Source organism: Drosophila tropicalis, unplaced genomic scaffold, assembly GCF_018151085.1.
Source record: "Drosophila tropicalis isolate 14030-0801.00 unplaced genomic scaffold, ASM1815108v1 contig_158, whole genome shotgun sequence".
Taxonomy (NCBI): Eukaryota; Metazoa; Arthropoda; class Insecta; order Diptera; family Drosophilidae; genus Drosophila; species Drosophila tropicalis.
In genome coordinates, this window is record NW_027172602.1 from 13,415,767 (window position 1) to 13,436,390 (window position 20,624).

At 41.2% G+C, this 20,624-nt stretch overlaps 2 protein-coding genes across 2 annotated transcripts in view; both read right to left on the minus strand.

The window, feature by feature from the left end:
- LOC137586633 (uncharacterized) overlaps positions 1-20,624 on the minus strand; it is a 35,084-nt gene that overhangs the window by 8,157 nt on the left and 6,303 nt on the right. The window lies entirely within an intron of this gene.
- On the minus strand, positions 10,816-11,568 carry LOC137587291 (uncharacterized). The gene has a single exon (XM_068303625.1). It carries the CDS (start codon positions 11,473-11,475, stop codon positions 11,098-11,100), a length of 378 nt encoding a protein of 125 aa, XP_068159726.1. The 5' UTR covers positions 11,476-11,568; the 3' UTR covers positions 10,816-11,097.

A 20,624-nucleotide genomic window follows, 5' to 3' on the forward strand; every position in this document is an offset into this window, starting at 1 on the left:
TTTTATGAGTTTTGTATTCTTTTGAGGGGGTAAAGGAAAACAAAGTTGCATATTGAAAGAGCCGCAAGCTAATCTGCTCGTACCCAACTCGTATCAATCTGGCTGTTTCTACCTTTTCCCCCCCTAGTGCCTCATCACCGCCGTCATTCCCATCCCAATTCCAATCCTCCTCGTTCATCATCATCATCAACATTGGCAGCAGCAGCATTTGTCCTCGCAAATTGTCGCCTCAGGCTAAGGCTGGGAACAAGACAAAAGTTTATTCTGCGATATGATATATCTACCTGTGTACACATATCTATATATACATATATATAAAATATATACATTTGATACATGTAATTACACGCAAATATGCCGTTCAAATTTGCGTCAAATTGAGTTGTGTATGTATATGTATATGTATGTGGTGTGTATGTGTGTGTGTGTGTGTGCCTGGCCTTCTGTCGAATGTTGTTCAATTAACGTGGCGCAGTGTTTTTGTTTTTGTTGTCCGCCGCCGCTCAAAATGACACCGCGAGCGTTTTTCACCGACCAAAACCAGAAAGTGAACTGCAATTCGCGAATACGGATGTGGCTGCGGATGCGGCTGCGGAAGTGGATGCCACCGGGTCGGCATCTATGTACATGTTGCACAAATATAAACATAAATCAATTAACAATTTTCGACAGTGACGCTGCAAACTGAAGCCGAATTTTTGGACAGTTGCCTGTGGCAAGCATTTTCCCAAAATCGACAATTTGTGGCAACTGAGTGTGCACCACGTCTGTCTCTCCATCTCTCCCCCTGTGTGTGTATGTGTGTGTGTGGGTGGGTGGTGCCTACATGAAGCATGTTGATTAAAATGCAGACAAGTTGCCTACTTTTAGGCACCAGCTGAAACATATGCTGCATATATATGTAGATAGAAAAGTTCGAGAATTGAAAAATGTTTATTAAGCAAAGTTTATTTGATTATTAGAAAAAATTTCTATACCTTATTTATCATTTATCGATGGGAAATTTGAGCCAGCATCATTTTAAACCGCAATTTACTAAGGAATTTTACCTAGTGGCTTTGATCCCAACCAATACTCACAAGCTCATCCTTTATGAAACACATTACCAAAGGAACACACACATGCCGACGACAATAGACTCCATTCCCCCTGGTTTTTGCCCATTCTGTCTCTATCCTTATCCTTGCCCCTGGACCTGACTGTGCCACACACACACCAACACACACACTGACAAAGAGTGTATGTGTCCCAGCTCGAACCGAAACCGAAAAACTTGTTTCATAAATTTTCTATTCAAAATGTAATTAAACCCTTTCGTTTGCTGTGCCCCGACTCAGCTGCTCATCTAATTACAACAAAAAGGATACCAAAAAACGCCCGAGGGGGTAGAGGCGAGATGGCTATGTCGAGGGAAGCAATATACTCGATAATTGCAAGCGAAAATGGAACTGGAAATGGAAATGGGAAATGGGAAAAGTGGGCGAAGTGGCAAATGGGTAACGATGTAATGGCGAAAAAGGCGTAAGCAAAAAGCAACGATAATGCTAGGAGGAACTCCAGCAGAACTCACCAGACTTGTCGTCCATTTCAATAAATATCTTCAAAGTCATTAAATTTCACACATGTTGGCGGCACGCTGAATTGTTTTAATTTTAAAATTATTGTCATTAATTGATTTTTGATACAGACTGCATAAATCTTCATGTGGGTGGATGAGACTCCTTTTCAGGTCGGTTGTGTGCGTGTGTGTGTGTGTGTGGTAACAGTTGGGAAAAAAAGCATTCCACAGAAAGACAGTGTGAAGTGACTCCGACAAAGAGCCAGCTAAAACCGGAGTTGCAAATGGGATGGGATGGGATGGTGGAGGAGGCGGGTTAAAAAACGGGGTAGGCCATTAGGATGAGAATGGATTTTGGGCACTCTTTATGGCTTCGGCATGATTATTGAGACCATTATTTTTGTTTAATTACGTTACGGGTGTTAAAAAGGCCACATACCCGAAAATTTTACTACCAAAAACTTGAATATAAATTTTCTAAACATACGGAAATTGAGAACGAATGGAATTAACAAACGCAAAGATTGCATCTTTCTCTTTCTCTCTACATATTAGAGAAATGTTTATAGAATACCCTAGCTTTTGAATTTCATAAACAACTATGTGAAAGTCACCTTTCTTATCAACATCCGCAAACTAAAACCGCTTCTATGTATATCTCCTTTTTTTAATAACCCTACGAATTTAGGTTCTTATATTCCTGAATTGCCACTAGAGTGAAACCAGCCAATGGGAAAAGAAACTAGACAGAATGGACAACTCGATCTTGATCCCGACACGATAAACTTATTATTTGCGCTGAATTCGCCTGCCTTCCGGTTACATTTTTGGTTAAAAACATTTGTAGCCCATGAGTAACGAGTATGAGACTTACTTGAAAATATGCTAAGCCAAAGCTATTTGGCCATTTGCCACTATTAGGCACAGTTTTGAGGCGGCTAGAGCATGGGCCGGGCTTACCTAAGGTAATGGTAATCCTGAAAAGTAGGCAACACTAATGTGTGTGAGTGTTTGCATGTGTGGGTGTGCTCGGTTTTTGTGTTTTTTTTTTCTCTTTTTGGTTGTTTCCATTTTTATTCTGCATAACGGACAAATTTGTGACACGTTTTCGGCACGCTTGCCATGTCGATTTTTCTTAAGCAAAGCGTTTGTCGTTTGTCCCATTCCCCGCCCCACCTGCCCCCGCTCATCCCACACCATCCACTAGATCCCTAACTTCTAAGCTTGCCAACTCATATATATTTTACAACTGTAGACGAGCGAATGCTTGGCGATACATATCAAGTGGATGAAGAGGTGGAATGGGTAGGTGATGGGGCAGGGTAGGGGGTGCGGATATTGGACGAGAGAGAGAGTGAGAGAGGTGCTAAGGGGGTAGATACCTGTACCTATGGAATAGCTACATTTGAATGTAGTGAATGTGGCATGGGGGAGGATGGGTGTGTGTATGTGGATCTGGCCGGGTGGTGGTTGAATGATAACCGTTCCTTTTGTTGACTCATACGCAAATTTTTACTCATGTGCTTGATACTAGTAGCTAGAAGGATGGGGGTTGGTGTGGGGGTGGGGTTGTTGTTAATGGTTTGATGGGTTTAAAGTCGTGTCTGGGGTTGCGGGGCTTGGAGGGATGCGGCATGGCGTCAATGTTGCGCGCTCTTACAACATATACACAATACATATGTATTAGATATATTTATATATGTATGTATGTACGTAGTTATATAAGTATTTTGCATATGGACGTTCAGTATGAATTGCAGGCGCCCGCCCGTCCGTCGCACTGACTGACTGACTGACTGACTAAGTGACTGTTTCTTATGGCTTTAATATCTTTAGTGCTGGTACGTGCCCATTGATCCTTGATGAATGAATGTTCTCCCATTCCCCCTCTCTTTCTCTTCTACGTTTCACTCGATTACACAAAAGTATGCAATACCAGAGAGTCGGGTATTCCAATTATGCCAAGATGCCTGAGAGCAATAAAAATCGATATACAGAAACCCAAAAAGATCGATCATGATCGGATCGAAACTCATAGTCCCCGAAATAGACTAGATGAACCAAAGAACTCTGCCATTTAGAAAACTTGAATCAGTTTGTATCCATATACATATGCAGTTTCTGTGTCTTTGAAGAAACCCTTGTTAGGATTTGATAGCTAGGCTAACTGGGAAGGCATATGTTTAGCTTCCATGCTAACTAATTAATCACTAGAGCCTACCTGTAGTTTGTACTGTTATTTCATAAGTGTGTTCAAAATTCGATAAGTTATGTTTTTTGCTCCTTGTGACTTTCTCCTTCCACTTAACCAAAATTCAAATTGTTCTTCCTAGTTTGGCATTTTTGCTTCATTCTTTTGTTTTGTATTTCATTTTCATTTTGGGTTTTTTTTTTCATTTGCCGCTTTTTGATGGGCTTTTGGCGGCATTATGCATAAATTTCATTTTCTGCTCTTTGCTTATTGTTCATTTTTTTTCATATTTTTGTTTTGTGTTGTGTGTGTGTGTGCGTGTGTGTGTGTGTGTAGTATCTATGTTATTTATTTACGAGGGTATGAGTGCGTCTGTTATTAATCTTCGTGGGAGTTATTGCTCTCCGGAATTTGTACTTGTAATTTTTGTTCTTCTTTCTTTAGCTTTCTCTCTCTCTCTCTTTCTCTTTCAGCTATGATTTGCGTTCATTTGTGTATGAAATTAAAATCACACCCAAAGGAGATGCCAATAAGAATGCGGCTGCGGATGCCGATATGGATGCGAATGCGTATATGGATGCGGCAAGGGAATGATGGCAATGGGAATATATCAAGCCGAAATGGCCGACCCGTGGGCAATGGAATGTGGCGAGAGCGTTTACAATTTCTTTCTGTTCTTTTTTTTTTTTTTGCAGGAGGGCAACTGTAAATTGAGTTGTTGCCCATTGCCCTTTTTTTTTTTTTTTTTTGGTTTCTAGATTATTTTTTTTCATTTTGTTGTACGGCAAACTTTGGCCGCCGCCTAATTCATTCATGGAAACCGTTGTGGAGACTCCGCCTGCTGCTGCTGCTGCTGCTTAGCATACAATTGCCACATTAACTTGCCAGGGCCAAAGATAAATCGTTCATGTTGTTGCTGTTGCAGTTGCAGTTGCAGTTGTTGCAGTTATTTCGCACTAAAGCCCGCAGCACACACACACACACACAACCCAAAATCGAGACAAGTTTGGAGGAAATGCTTTTTCACCAAGCAAAGTGCATTTCAGGCCTCAAGCAAAAATGCCTAGACCAGAAACTTTTCAATCGCAACGACTGATGAGTTACTCTAATCCTTTCCAAGGGATTCTCACCTTTAACAATGATAAGTGAAATTATCCAGGATGACGGATCTATAACGAAGACTTAATCGAACTAACATGGATATCAAAAAGTGGTGGGAGCAAAGGAGACATTAGAAGTCGACAAAAGGATCTTTCGATTTTGTATATTTGTAACGAAAGTTTTAACGAAAACTTTCGATGTGAGTTAAACATCGGAAGAGTATTTGGAGTGCAGCATATGGCCAACAGATACTTGATGTTGATGTAGATACTTTTGCAATTGCGAGGCAGCAATTTTTAATGTGTTTGCGCTTTAGCCGAAAGTTGGCGTTGGGCCCATTTTTCTTAAGCTTGTTAGAGAGACTCAGTCTCAGGCTGGGCTCGAGCAGATTTGAAACACTTTGCCCAAAAGGTTCATAGACAGACCAAGTGCAAGAGCAACAGACACAAGAGATGTTTCAGTTGTTGTAGTTGTTGTTGTTGTTGTTGTTTATGATACGTCAGTGGTGTGTGTGTGTGTGTGTATGTATGTTGTTGCTGTTTGAAGAAGTTGTAAGAAATAGTGGGCTTGCCCCATACCATTTTGCCAGTTGTAGCCATGTTGGGCGCAAGGCGCATGAAAGCCCAGACAAATGAGCTATGTACAGTGGAACCAAAGTGGCCAAAATGAAATGGCCTGTCTCTTTTTTGAGCCGTTGGGTATTTTCTAGTTGAAAATGAAGTAGTTACACACCAATCGCCAAACGAATGCAAATGCAGGAAGTTAAGCCAGAGCTAGAGAGTTCACAGTGTTAGTAGTGATGGATTACGGCCAACGGGAAATGGACAATGGCTAGGTCCAGCAAATTCATTTATTAAACTGCACTTAACATCAACACCAACTCCAACACTCCAACAGTACCAAGAACAAGCAACAACATCATCATTAATATTAAAACCAAAAAACAAAAAAAAAAAAAGCACAAAAAGGTGTTTTATCCCAGAGCTCACCTTTTGCATGAGAAACCGATTGAGAAAGCATGAGGAGCAATGGGGCAAAACTATTGAGAATTCAAGGTCAGAGATTGTGTGAGGAGAGCTTGTGTTCTCTGCTTGGTATCGTATCGAATGCCTGCCAAAATGTCAAGAACTCATGTTCAAATGTCAAACTGGACCGACAAACCGTTAATTAGCAAATCAAAGAAATGCCAAGCCACAGAGTCGTCTCAAAGAGGAATCTTTTCTTTCTCGCTGTGTCTCTTCTCGCTTCTCTCGGACAGCTCACCAAATCCGACAGTTGCGCACATTCGAAAAAGATCAATGAGAATTGTGAAAGAAACTGAAGAAATATACAGCGCAGACAGCGAGCAATTAAAAGGAAACGTTTAAAGCGCCCAAAGCACGTCAGGTTGATTGTCAGTGGTGGTGCCAGAAAGTCCAACCAGGACCGTCCATTCGTCCATTCGACCATTCGACCATCCGACCAGCCCCATCCACGACAAGGATCAAGAAGTGCGGGACAGCGGTTAAGGCATTGGGACTTACAGCGCAGCTCAATTCACCCGTTGTCAATCATAAGCTGACTGACCAAAGCCACATACATTTTCACTCTACATACATACATACATACACACGTATCTGTATCTTTGACCATTGCAGCGTCCAACGTCTTGCAGAGGTTCTAAGCTAACTTCTAACGCGCAGGCGCAGCTGTCGGATTTGCATTACTGCGTCGACTTGCCTTGAAATTATGTGAAATTGATCAATTTCAACGTTGCAACGTTCTTTGCTTAGTCCCCCCTCTCCTCAGGTCCTTCCCAAGCTACCTCTCCCAATCTCCATCGCCATCTCACTCTCTGTCACTCTTCATCTCTATCGTTCGCTGAACATTTAATGTAAAATGTCAATCAAAAATTGCAAAATGAAAACTAACTTGCTGCGCGGAATTTAATTAGAATTGCTGCCTGGGAAAAAAATACCTACATCCACACATACATACATACGAATATATGTACGTATGTGAGTATAGGAAAATCTTTGCTCAATTGAAGCGCGTTGACTAGTGTCTTGAATGGAAGCTAGCATTGGCGCCTTTTTTTCCTGGGGGCCCCATGAATGGAAATTGGAATGGTGAAGAAAATGATATTGCAGAAATTCTGTGTTTGTTTTTTTCTAATTTCTGTTCTATACGCTTGCTAATTGTTAAGCTGGCAGATGCAATCGAGAAATAATTGAAAGGAAAGTTGTGGGAAATAGTTGGTTTGCAAAAAAAAAAAAAAACGAAAATCCAATCGAATAATGCAACTCATTTAGGCAGTGTCAGTGGGTCCAAAGAACAATCTTGAGCTAGGAAGACTGAAATCACCTAACAACTAATGGGAGTTATATCTGTAACACGAAGGCAGCTGAGGAAAGTACCTAGAAGGAAAATGGAGAGGGTAAAGAGTAATGGTTCAATACCATTAAGTGATTCAACTTTTTTGTTAGTTTCTATCAAGTACTTGAAGGACATTGACTAGCTCAACACATCCTTGAGCTTAGAAGAAATTCGATTTGCTACTAGAGACTCTTATTGGTTTTATATTTGCCTTGTACAAAGGACATAACTTTCGCCTTAATCTTCATTAAGTTGATTAGTTGGGCCCTTCCTGGACACTTTCGGTTTAAACTTTCGTACATAACTAAAGGTTTTTAATAGGTGCTCATACATAGATACTTGTGTTCCTAGTCCTAATCAAAATGTTCGGTTAAGTGTTCAGTTTCCCAATGTTGCTATAAAGACATAACTCAAACTTGAGTGACTATAAATTTTCAGTTTTTTTGGCTTTGGTTTTGGTTTATTTGCGCCTTCAGGTGCATGAAATTTGTTTTTGTGGGTCTTCGTTGGAAATTGTAAACAAAAGCAACAACAAAACCAACTACTTATGTATAAATTATATGGATGTATGTACATACATACATTCATATATAAAAGACATGAAAAATGTTTAACAACGATGAGAAAATGCTTTAGAGCAATCAAATTATTACCGTCCAGTTCGGTTGGTTATTAAAACTTGGTCTTCTTTTTGTATATTTTTATAGTGTGTGCTTGCCAATTAGAAATTCAACAAAGTCGGTCTACATCAAAGTCGATTAATTTGTCAACCATTTGAAGAGACGTCCATGTTGGGCTTTGTTTCGGTTTGGCATTATCAATGGGCGGGCTAATTTACTTATGAATGTTTTGTTTCGGTTTTGTTTTTTTTTTTTTTTTTTTGTTAACTTTATTTTTGTTTCCTGAAGTACCAAGCACATTATGATTTCTGGTTGTTGGTTGGGTTAATGCTTCATTTCTTTGAATTTCATAATTACACGGCTTTGACCGCTCAAATGACAAGATGAGCCCCTTCCCACCTTCCTCCTTCTTTCTAACTCTTTTCCCGTGTGTGTGTGTGTAGTAACTGTTTTTGGTCTTTGTCAGCGTTTTTCTTGAATGAACTTTGGCTGAAGTGGCTTTGACTGGTAACTGGTTAAGTTGACTTTGACTGGTTTCTTCATTGAGCCGCCTCTTCCATTTCCCCCAACTTTATGCCTGACTTAATTAATTATCGTTGTATAATTTCAGTTAGTTGTTAGCATAATTCACCAGAAGCAGAAGCGACAAAAACCAAAAAACATATATGAATGAAATGGCTCATAGCACTTACAAACGTATGTATGTATGTAGTAGTAGGTATAGATTTAGTATCATATCCGGTACAGTTGTGCTCTGTGTGTGCCCTGTGCATCTTGAGTTTGGAGCCCGCCCCAGAGCAACAGCAGCAGCAGCAACAACAACAACAACAACAGATGGAAAAAAGGGCGTTGTGGGCAATGTCAATCAATTGGTTGGCTTGAACTGACTTGGTTTGGTTTTTATTTAGCTTTGGTTGGTTACTTAGTTTTGGTTGGTCTGGTTGGTCTGGTTGCCAGGCAGGTTACGAAAAAAATGGCAGCTGACTGACAGACAGATCGAAAATGTGCTGCCAGTTCTTTAGCTGCGGCCAGTTTAGGTCCAGCAACAACAATAACCAACTGAAATTGCGCTGAGAACTGGAACTGGACTGGGTCGTGGTCATGCCTGAGTTAGAGATGGTATCCCAATGATCGCAGTATCCCAAGTAACAGCGTCAACTCGCCGAAGAACAAGCCCCAGATTAAAGTAATCAATGATCGTGTCACGCTGCCATCGCTTTTGGTAGCAGAAATTGCAAGTTGCAACTACAAGCAAACTGCAACTGCAACTGAAACTGGAGCTTGGGCTTGGGACTTGTTGGGCTTGCTGTTGCCTTGACAGGCGGTGGCATGGCACGGCCACGATTGCGATTGCGACTGACTGCCAAATCGATTGAACTGCCTTCATTAAAAAGCAGAGCAATCTCTCTGTCTCTGTCTCGCTCTCTCTCTCTCTCTCTCTCTCTCAATCTGTTTCTCTAACTCTCTCTGTCTCTCCTAATAACTCCTTTCCTGCTGCCGCCGTGAATGGTCTGACGATCTGCAGGCTGCTGCTCCATTAATTTCCATGTTGGCCACAATTTGACTTCTGTTCGCCTCTATCTCTCTTTCTCCTTCTCATTCTCTCTCTGTCTCTGTCTCTCTTTCTGCACGCAATTTGAAGGAAAAATAAAAGAGAAATAAATTAAAATTAAATAAAATCAAGACACACATCTGCAACAAATTGGAAGCCAATAATCAAATGTCAGTCAGAAGTTCTGCTGTCAGTTGCCGTCTGACAGTCAGTCAAGGCGGTCCAAAACTCCAAGAAGCTCCATCTCCATCTCCGTCTTCAGTTCCATTTCCAGCTCAAACTTCAGGTCTTCGACTCCCGGCCTCATTACTCAAACTTTCAGCTTTGTCTTTACCATCTCCTCCATCGCCTCCAATCTACTCCTCCTCCATTCCCATCTCTCAGTTGCCTGTTTTGTTTTTCGTTGTTTCAGTTTCTTTGGCTTGATTTCTGTTACTTTTGCAGTTTGTTGTTATTATTATATCTGTTTATTGTTGTTGTTGTTGTTGTTTCACTGTCCGATCTGCATGTCTATTTGTTCTTCTTTTTTGGTTCTGCTTTTTCATTCCGATTTCGATTTTAGCCTTTACGCCTTAACACTTAATTAGATTATTATTCATTCTTGGTATTGATACCGTCTATCCCTATGGGCCTTTTGCCCTTCTTCTTCTCCTTCACCTCGGCCACCTTCTCTTCCGCCTTCTCGTCATTTTCGCTCATCTACTTATAATCAACAATAAAAAATTTCAAACACATTTTGACACAATTTTAATGGTCCATCAAAAATACACAAAAACCTAATCAAATAAAAAGACTTCAATAAAAGAAACAAATTCAACAGTACAATACAATACAATTTGGTAATTTTTTGTATGTATTCCCGTTGATTGTTGTTCTTGTTGACAAATCGATAAACAACTCAATTAGCATTTCGTTTGAGAACTTTTCAGACAATCAAAAAAGTTGAAAACTCAATATACAAATACATTCAAATTGCCATGACAATTTCTGTGGAAGGGTTGCTTGCCTTGTTCGAATGTTCAAGCGTTCAATCGTTCATCTTGGGCTCAATAAATCAAACCATAAAAAAACACACTCACACACACACACACAACATTCAGATCAATAATAAATTTGTATGCGCTTCTCGTAATCCCCCACAATTATGCAAAATGAGCTGTCAAACTTGGAAAATTGACAGTTTTGTGAAGTTGGCAATGAGACGAGAGCGCAGATTAAGTTGTATAAAAAGGGTCAATGGGGAAGCCACAGAAAAGGTTAAGAAAAGTGGTCGATAAGGAAGGAAAAGTTTGGAATTTCGGAAGTTGAGAAAGTAAATTATACATATTCTTGATCTATCTCGATGTGGATATTCGTCTGAGACTCAAAAGAGACTTACGATTCTTAATTGGAAAATAAGTTGTTTCCACTTCATCAGATATTCATACATACGTATGTGTGTAGGTAGGTATATTTCTTCATTGAGATCGATTTATACATAATTAAAAGACTATTTGTCTGTATACCAAAAAAGGATTCACTTGAGAGTAGTAAAAGCCGATCTGATCAGAGAAAAGATCAACTGTTTTCGAATTTGGAACATTTAATATAAGTGCGAGGTCGATTATAGTCACAGGAAACAGGATTGCGCCAAATAATGAAATATAAAGTTACTGACACAATGCATACGGATACAGGGAACAAGACACGAGAATCATAGGCTCTTTTTCATAACTGAAGATTAGTTTTTGGCATCAGCAAGGGTGTCTGACTTAATAGTGCTTATACCCCTTTCCAAGAAATCGTGCTTATTCGACAATTGCTCCGTCTCGCCCTTGCCCTCCATCATCATAGCTATGGGAGATTCCTCGTCCGGACTCATCTTGTCCATGTCGCCGGGTGGCATCTCACCATTCTGCATACAATTCTTATAGTGCTCCAGGCTCAGTGTCTTGAGGCCCTGAAGTGAGGCAAGGGCCGTATCGCTGATATTGAGACTTGAGAGAAAGTCACCGATGGAAGCGTAGTGCACAGCATTTCGACGATTGCGACTGTTCCGTAGCTCATCCTCACTGGAGCTCAACTCCAGGCCAGACTCTTGATCTCTAAGGGAATCCATGTGGACTGTGTAGTAAATATTAGTTGTGGCTGTCAAACAAATGAATCGAATCAAAACAAAACGAAACGAAACGAAACGAAAGCACAACACAATTTGCTGATTTCAATGTCGATGCCGGGCTGATGGCAGTTCAGAGAGTTTAGAGTTATTTCAATAATTCAATCACGTGTTATCGGAATAATTGAATAAGTCATCGTGTCGAGCGACACAAATTTAATTTCAATACGCAGAACGTTTAACGAACAGCGTCAAAGGCATTTGCCGATTGAAGACGCACAAAACTTGGAGGAGATGGAAACGAAGACGGAGACCAAGACGGAACACGGGTAAACAGACAGACAAACAGCCCGACAGTCGGACTGTGGGACTGTGGGACAGACAGGCCAACAGTCTCAGGCCGATCTGGCGAAGCAACGTGAGTGATTGTCGCAAAAGCTCAAAGGCGACAACGACAACTCTTCGAATTGTACTGATTTTTATTTATTTTATGTTTAAAGCGAATCGCTGATGGAATACCAAATGAAATTTGCCACTAATAAATGGGGGAGGAACCCACAATGCCTCCCCCAGAGCCCCCCACCCACCATAATGCCACTTGCCAGTTGCCAGTTGCCAATTGCCAATTGGTGTGGGAAAATGTTTTTGCCACCGAGAGATGTCGATGTCAACGTGAAATGGTAACACGGGCGTGGCCAATTTCCATTTGCATTAGCATGTTCCCCAAATTCCACGATGTTATCAATCGAATTTCAATTACACACAATTATAACTTGAAACTCCAAGTCCAAATTTTACTTATAACTCTCACTCTTGTAGACATATCAATATTCCTATTTAATAATTGCTTAGTCGTTTAAAAGGATAACAATCGATTCGTTTTGGTGTAGAATCCTTGTTAACGCTTAGTGAGTGACATAAGCCCACGTAAACTGGGTCAATAACTGACCTACAATATGCCCAACTATGCACAGTCAATACAAACGAAAGGACCCATTCTCAGACTCACTCACACATCCACATCCACATCCACTTGCAGTAATGCACACTATATTCTTACGCATTTCTCACTCTGTTCGATAGATTTTTGACATAGTTTTTGATCGAAAATCGGCACATTGAACTTGTCTTTTGGCCATTCACACGCTCCTTTTTGGCCGTGGGATAAAAATGTGAGAGACAGAGCCGAAATTTGCACTGATTGGGAATGACACGGGGTAGGATGGGGTAGGGTGGAGTGTTGCTGCATATCTTTTTTGTTTTGTGGCAATGGTGATGGTGATGCTGTTGCTTCTTCATCATCATCATGATCGTGTTCATCGGGTTGACTTCTTCTTTGGACTTAAACAAATCAATACGAAAACGATGCAAATGGCAAAAGGCATGTCAACAATGCTGGCGAGTAATTGGCAGTGCAGCGGCAACATCAGCGACTGATGATGCTCACTTGGCTGTTGGCTGTTGGCTGTTAACTCGTTGTTGATGATGTTGCTTGATGTTGATGATTGCGTTTCGAGTGTTTGTCGTTGTTTCGCCGTATATGTATGTGATTGCAATCGCTGTTTTAGCAGTGCCGCCAAAGTGCAGCTAAACATCTGGAGCAGAAGCACCAGCACCAGCAGCAGCAGCAACAGTTGCCGCCCAACTCTTTCACCGTGTCCCACAGCCGATGATCAGTGATCTTTGCCGACTGGCCGATGTGAGGTACTGTGAGGTTCTTTTGGGCTTTGATCTGTCACCGCTCGCACCGGTTAACCAGCCACCCAATCGAATCACAGTCGACACAAGGCAAGCAGCAGATAAAATTATTGAAATTACATTGGCAAGACGCCGTTTTGTGCTGTTTCGAGCCATGTACTGCCGTGTCTTCGATCGACTGCACCTCGCTCTGTCTCTCTTTTACTCTGCCTCTGTATACACGATCTCCAACACTTTGCTGGCAATAATTATCGCTTTTAGTTTCAACTCAGCCTGTCAATGTAATTTCAAAAATGTCGTCAGTGTCGCGTTTCCACTACGCCAGTAGCTCATCAGGCTGGCTTATTTTTTTTCATTTTGATGGAATGAAAGGCTAGTGGGAGGGGGCAAGGGGAGATTGGGCACCCAGAGCAGAGCAATCGGCAGCATACAGTTGGAGCTGTGATTTTCATTCGATTTCGTGCGGCTCGTTTTTAAAATGTAATCATCATTAAAATATTTATGGGTTTATCTCCTCCTCAAACGACGAGGTACTGAGTGGCCACTGGACGGCTTGTAATGACCATACATAGCAATTGGTTCTCACGTTCGAAGATCCACAAAAACAAAAAAGACACCAAACACTCATGGAAAAAATGATGCCAATTTGGCGTCATCATTGAGGTTGTCATTGTCATTGCCAGCATTTGGCATCGGCATCAGCATCAGCATTGGGTTCCCCTCTTTAGCCGGTTTTGGGCTTTGTTTAGGCTTCAATTGAAATTTATTATACATTTTGAATCATTGAATTAAAGTGCTTAATCCGATCATCTTATCTACATACTAAAAAAGTGAAAAATATATATAGAAAATGTTTTATAGACTCTTTCATACACGATTATCCTTACCCCAACAACTGTGAAAGAGAAAACAATTTCAACTATGAAACCATATTGAATTCAGTTTGAGATTTTAGTAGATGGAAATGAAATTAGGTACTTTCCCTTCAGAAAAAATCTCACATGCTCTGAACAATTATCTGTCGTTCGAGTTCTATATAGAAGATGGGCAACTCACTTAACCGACCAACCGAGAGCAAATTGTGTCTGGCAAATGACAATGTTTCGATTTGTCTGACTGGCCAGGCGTTTCACTGCCATTGCCACCGACTTTAGCTCATATGGGTCCCTTTTGAGGGGACCCCTATCTGCCACTGCTTCTGGTTCTGGTACTGCTTCTGCACTGTCTGCCCGGACTGGCAGCCGAAGAAGGCGCTGCGTTGTCTGTTGACTGACTTGTCTAAAAATCATCGTTGCTGTTGTCGTTTATCAATTATGACAAATCTTTGCGCATGCGTAGCTGCAGCTATTTATAAGACTTTTGTAGAGGGAATAAAGCAACAAAAACAACTCTCTTCCACCTATCTCCATTCGTATTTCATTTTAATTTGTAATTATTTCTTAAGGTTTTTGCCTGACTTCATCATTTTTTGTTGCTTGTTTTGTTGTTTTGTTTTGTTGCTTGTTGCTTTTTGTCGAACTTCATTTGTGCTTCGGTTCGGTGACAAATAAATTAAGTAGCAGCCCAAAGCAGAGACGGGAAAAAAGTTGTCCGATGACGGCTAACCTAGCTGCAATTAAGCAGCAACTACGCCACGCCCCTCGTTCTAGAGTACTCATACCACAGGCAGAAAGAAATCATAGAAAGAACACTGGTTCATAGGGAACCGAAAACCAATTGATTCATGCCAAAGGACTCAAGGGATTAATATCTATGGCAATAGTTTAGTGTCAAAGTCAATTTTGATCTTTTCCCATCTCTTTAACTCGTCCATTCTCTTTATAAAGCATCCACGAAATTGTCTAAAACTGTATTAACTTCTTTTCGTTTCAAACGACCACCTATACTCGGCTGTAGATCTGGTAACATGTACATACTGCCCACACTTTGCTCAGACTCAATCCTTGGCATCTATCCACTCAATCAAAAGTCCGCTCTGAAGCCAACTTGAAGCCAAATCGGCGGCTACTGTGTAACCGGCAGCTTGACTGGTTGGACACTTCTCCCCACTAAAAGCAAACCCACCCCCACTCCCACCAACTTCAGGATTCATCTCCCCGATCTCCACCATCTCCGTTTATTAATTTGGCATGTGACAAATTATGCGTTGGCCAGCAATTAGAACTCAAGTCGAACAGACAACTTTTCAGGCTTCTTGTCTTGCTGCCTGGTCTGGTTGGGACATTTAGCGCTGATTTAACAACATTTTCTTCTGGCCAGACACGTTGGAGGAAAGCTTCGATTTGGCCATGTGAGAAAAGGAGACAACCTAAGCCCGTTGGCCAGACGTAGCGGGAGAGAGGAGCAGGGGTACAAGGAGCCAGCCTCAACCGACGACAAGTGGCACTTTGGCGCATTAAGAAAATCTGTACAAGTGTCACTTTGGCACACACACACACACACACTACTATAAAGGGGCACAGATACTCAGAGGAGGGGAAAGGGAGGCGAATGGGTAGAATTATAACGCCAACGTTACAGCAAATGCAATTTCACTGCACAACAAGGATTATAAATTTTCGAGACTTCGGCCTCGACACAAGGCCCAAGGCTTGTTTAATCACTTTTCATTTAAGCAGGAGAATCATAAAAAACAACACCAACAACAACAGCAACAAGCCACAAAAGAAAGAGAGAGAGAGAGAGAAAAAATGAAAAATTTGTCCAGTCATCGGCATTATTTAATGAGTTGCCAACAGGTTGCAGGTTGCCGGTTGCCAGTTGCCAGTGGCCGGGTGAAGCGAAGCAGAAAATCAGCAGCCAGCCAGCAGTACCCTACGAGTTACTCAGCATCAGTTCCTCATGGCAAATGTCCGGGCCCAATCCCAGTCCCAGGTCCCAGTTGTCCCAGTCGTCCGTGGGCTGATTTTTGCTGAGTCAGAGCTGCAAACAGAAGCCAACAGGCCAGTCAGTCGGCGCATCAGAGTCAAGTCAGAGGTCCGTCAGCCTACGCCCGGAGTGTATGCATTGACTTCCTTGTAAGCCAGAACCGCAGTCAAGCTAAAACTCAAACCCAAACTCAGACTCCAGGCAGAGCCAGAGCCGAAGCCAAAGCCAAAGCCAAATCCAAGGCCTGGCCAAAGTGTCATGTAAATGCAACTTGTTGGTCTCTCTGGCAAGGCGACGCTGCACTTGACTTAGCGACTGAGCGGGGCATCGCTGCGTGTAATGTCAATTTGACAGACAAACTGTCGACCGTTTGAAGCATATGCAGCTACTGTCTACCGTTGACCGTCCCCCCTACCCATATCCATCTCGTCCCGTCCCATCGCCATACACCGATTATGATTTCTTTCATTGTGTTGCGAATATGCACTACAGCAAATACATCGAGGCATATGCCAACATTTTAGAGGCTACTTTAGTTAATCAATTCAAAAATAATTAATTCGTACATTGAGGGTGTACGTTGATTGTTTTCCAAGTAAACAACTATGGCGATTTAGTAATGCCACAGAATATTAGTGGCCGTAGCTCATTCTGCTGATCAGCTATGACCACCCAGAATACCTATTCCTTTAGCCGTTCCCCTGAATGTTGTTTTCATTTTGCTTCTCTTGGTCCGAAAGAACTTGAGGATCAGAAAGTGCTACTCCACATGCAGATTACACTTGTACATATGTACATATAATACTTAATACATGACGATATCTGAGCCTGTGCATGTGTGTGTGTGTGTGTGTGTGATTGTGTTTGCTGGCATCTACAGCATTCAATAAAGAATTTTTGCGATTTTTATCTCCATAACCCTAAACCATTCTGTTACCCAGTCCCTCACCCGCTTCTCGCTACATCTTTACCCCGTTCTATACTCATAATTGATTAAGAAGAAAATTTTCATGGCATTTATGCGTACGAGCTCCACTCATATACACAATGTCGACTTGTTGACAGCCGAAGACGTCGTCGTCGTCGTCGTCGCAGTCATCCGATGGACTCAAAGAGTCGGAGTTGGAGATGGAGGTGGAGGTGGTGGTGGGGATGGAGAGAGTCGATGTCAGAGTTAAAGTTGTAGAGTCAGGAATCGGGTTTATCTGGCGTTCTTTGGAAGTAGTTGTCGAAATGTTTTTATTTGTTATCGATTAATCGCTTGAATCAACAGCCTGAGAGTCGTAGAGAGTCATACAGTGGCAGATTGTCTGCTGACTGCCTGCCTCGTCTCGTCTCGCCTGTTCTGTTCTGGCCTGGCCTGGCTTGGCTTGGCTGCCTTTTTGCCCTCAAGCAAGAAGCGTTTTGTATCTGGTTATATCTTTTGCATGTCTCCCGCCTCCCTTACTCTACCTCTTTCTCTTACTCTCTCTCTCTTTCTCTCTGTCTTGGAAATGTTGCTGTGTAATTGTTTTGAAGTTTGACTCAAAGATTGGTAGCAACAGCAGGCAGACGACTGACAGCAACAGCAGCAGCAGCAGCAACCCGCGAGACTTCAGTTCGAATTCGTCTTTAAGTTACCCATTCCGATTTGCCCTCAGATTTGCGCTGCTGTCAAATTGCTGATTGATCGATTGTTTGCACACGTTTTTATGAGCTTTGCTTTGCTTTTGCTTTTATTTTGTTTTTCGAGCGCATTTATTGAGTATTTTATTAATTTCAACTGATCGATGAGGCCAGCCAGCCAGCCAGCCAGCCAGCCTGCCTGCTGCTGTTCCTGCTGGTCTCCAGTTGGTGCTACAGTTAGATCTTTAATTGCATGCAACATATGAAATTTAATTTTCGAGAGTGTGACGAATAGCTGAGTGGCAAGGTCAATAGATCTGACTAATATCTATCTATAGACAGCAACAACAACAACAACACACACATAGTCTCATGTAGATACTCATATATCTGTATCTCTGGCTAATTGAAATTCTAAACAGAAACTTGAAATTGAAATCATGTTTCATGTTTACCACGGTAATTTAATGCTAAACACTGAGCCAATGAACTATAAATGGAGAAATAAATAGAAGGGTTCATCGCATTCACAATTATGGATTTTCCAGTATTACATATCTACTTCCATCCTTTTAAAAGAAGGACTCATTATTGTAAAAAGAAACATGTAACTTTCTCTCCATGGGACTTCTGTCAATTGGGATTGGTGCCAAGCTGTTGACATGGCGCTTGGTCTGAAGGGTTTCTCCTTCTTCATCTTTGTCATTTGCCCAGTTTTTTTGTTGTTTCATATGTATGTATATATATCATTTCTGTGATGCAGTCATCAACAATATATACACATATAATTTTATTGCCAACGCGCTTAAACGATATGCATCTGAAACAGAAACATGGAAAAATAAAAACCAAGATCGCGGTACAACGATCATCAAGATCACAGTGAAGATGATAATGATGATGATGATGATGATGATGACTATTTCTGCGTACAGATTTCCAATAAAAAGTTGAGCTCAGCTTCAGTATTTCATTTGTGTGTGTGCGAGAGATTTATAAGCTGATACAAGAAATACACAAAAATAACAAATAAAAAACAATAAGGAAAATAAAAAACTAAAAAAAAAAGGGCTCAACTAACAATATTTATGACGAAATTTGTATACTCTTTGCACAGTGGGATCCATAGGATTTGGGATTGAATAAAAAGAGTGGGACTAAGGTGATTTTTGCCATGAAGGAACTGCATTTAAATCCTTTTCCTTTGAGTAAACTTTACTAGTGATAATTAACAGGAGCTTAGTACATAAATTAGTTAAATCAGAGAGATTAGGGCATAGAACACTTTGATTGGAAAGAGTATCTGAAATGAAAACAGTCAGAGTCAGAAAACGCGCTGTCGATGGGCAATGTCAGGGTAAGAAAAAGTCTTCTGAGTGACTAACGGCCAAGTCAGAAGACTTTTTCTTTTTTCTTGGTCTTTTTGGTGTAAAAGATTTATTTCTTTATTTGAGCAGCCTGTGCACAGCAGCCACAGTCACAGCCACAGCAACATCCAGAGTAGCAGCGATTTGGTCTTCTGTTTATTTTGGTTGGTTTTTTTGTTTTATTACCAGGAAATTTGTATTTAATATGTGTTCCCTTTCCGTGTTGGCTTGACTTTAATGTAACTGTAATCATAATACTCTCATCTGGCATCACTGAAGAAGCCGAATTAGAATTAATAAATCAGTAATCAAATTCATCTTAGTAGTCATTTTGGCCCCCAAATGTGTTGACACATTTCAGATGAATTCTCAAAAGCATTTTTTGTCAGAATTCATTTTCTGTCGGATTCAGTTTCGATTCTGTCTAATTGTTGTTATTTCACAGAGTAGATCCATATCTATGTTATAACACTTAGTTTAGTTTACTCTCAGGTCTCTCTCTTGATCAATTTCTTCACGTTAGTCAGCATGCTAGTCGAGTATATCAGCTAAATTGGCTCAATTTTCATTATCGATGTACCAATATATTATTTGCAGATGGGCAATGTGGAAGCAATCCTTTAGGCTCTGTTCTCTATAAGCAATTGTCATTGTCATTGGCAGGGAAACATACAATATTTAATTGCTATAATTTTTCAATTGTAACAAAAGACTTGGCATTCAACAATGCAAATGCAACAAATCAGAGACAAAGGGCTGGCAAAATGCGAAACCAAACGAAACCAAACCAAACCCCAAATCCAAAATGTGAATGGGAATGTAAACACCAAGCCAAAGCCGAACCAAAGACCGAACCATTCAGGCAGGTGGAAGGCTCGAGTGAGAGATTTCCTGAAATCAAATCTTGCAAATCAGACCAAAACCAAACCCAAAGTCGATGTTTGTGTTGATGTCGATGTTGATGTCTGTCTAAATGGGTAAATTTTAAATGCTGCTTAGATAGGGCTAAAGCAAACGCAAGGCAAGTGAGGGCGGGTATGAAGGGAGGGCTCTTGGGTGGTAGAGCGTGCCATCAATATGGCAAATGACGACAAACGCAAAAACTTAGAAACGACTGAGTGAGTTAAGCCACAGCCGACGAGTTCGAGGTGTACTTGAATATATATGGATATGGATAAATAGTACCTCCTACTTATATATTCATAATTGAGATTACTGAATCAAGAACTAGTGAGTGATATGATTTTATTGGTATTGACTGAAAGACTGAACAAGACCAAGCTAATTAGTTAAAGCATTTCAAAGTAACTTTTCGTCCGACTCTCGTTTGACAGAGGCTGGGCAAAACTCACTTAGATTGTCAATGGGTGTGGGGGAACTGAGTCTAGCCCTGGTTCTGCCTGGTAGTTGGTTAGGTGTACAATTACCTTAACGCATCGACAATTATGCGAATGGTTGGACGTCGCTTTTGTCGTTTGTCGTTGTTGTTGTTGTTGTTGTTGTTGTCTCTCATCAGGTGCGATATGCGATACGCAGACAACGTGGCCTTTGAGACAATTGCGCCACTGACTTGACTGCCTGTTGCGACTGGGCGCCCAAGAAGATTGCCGTTGG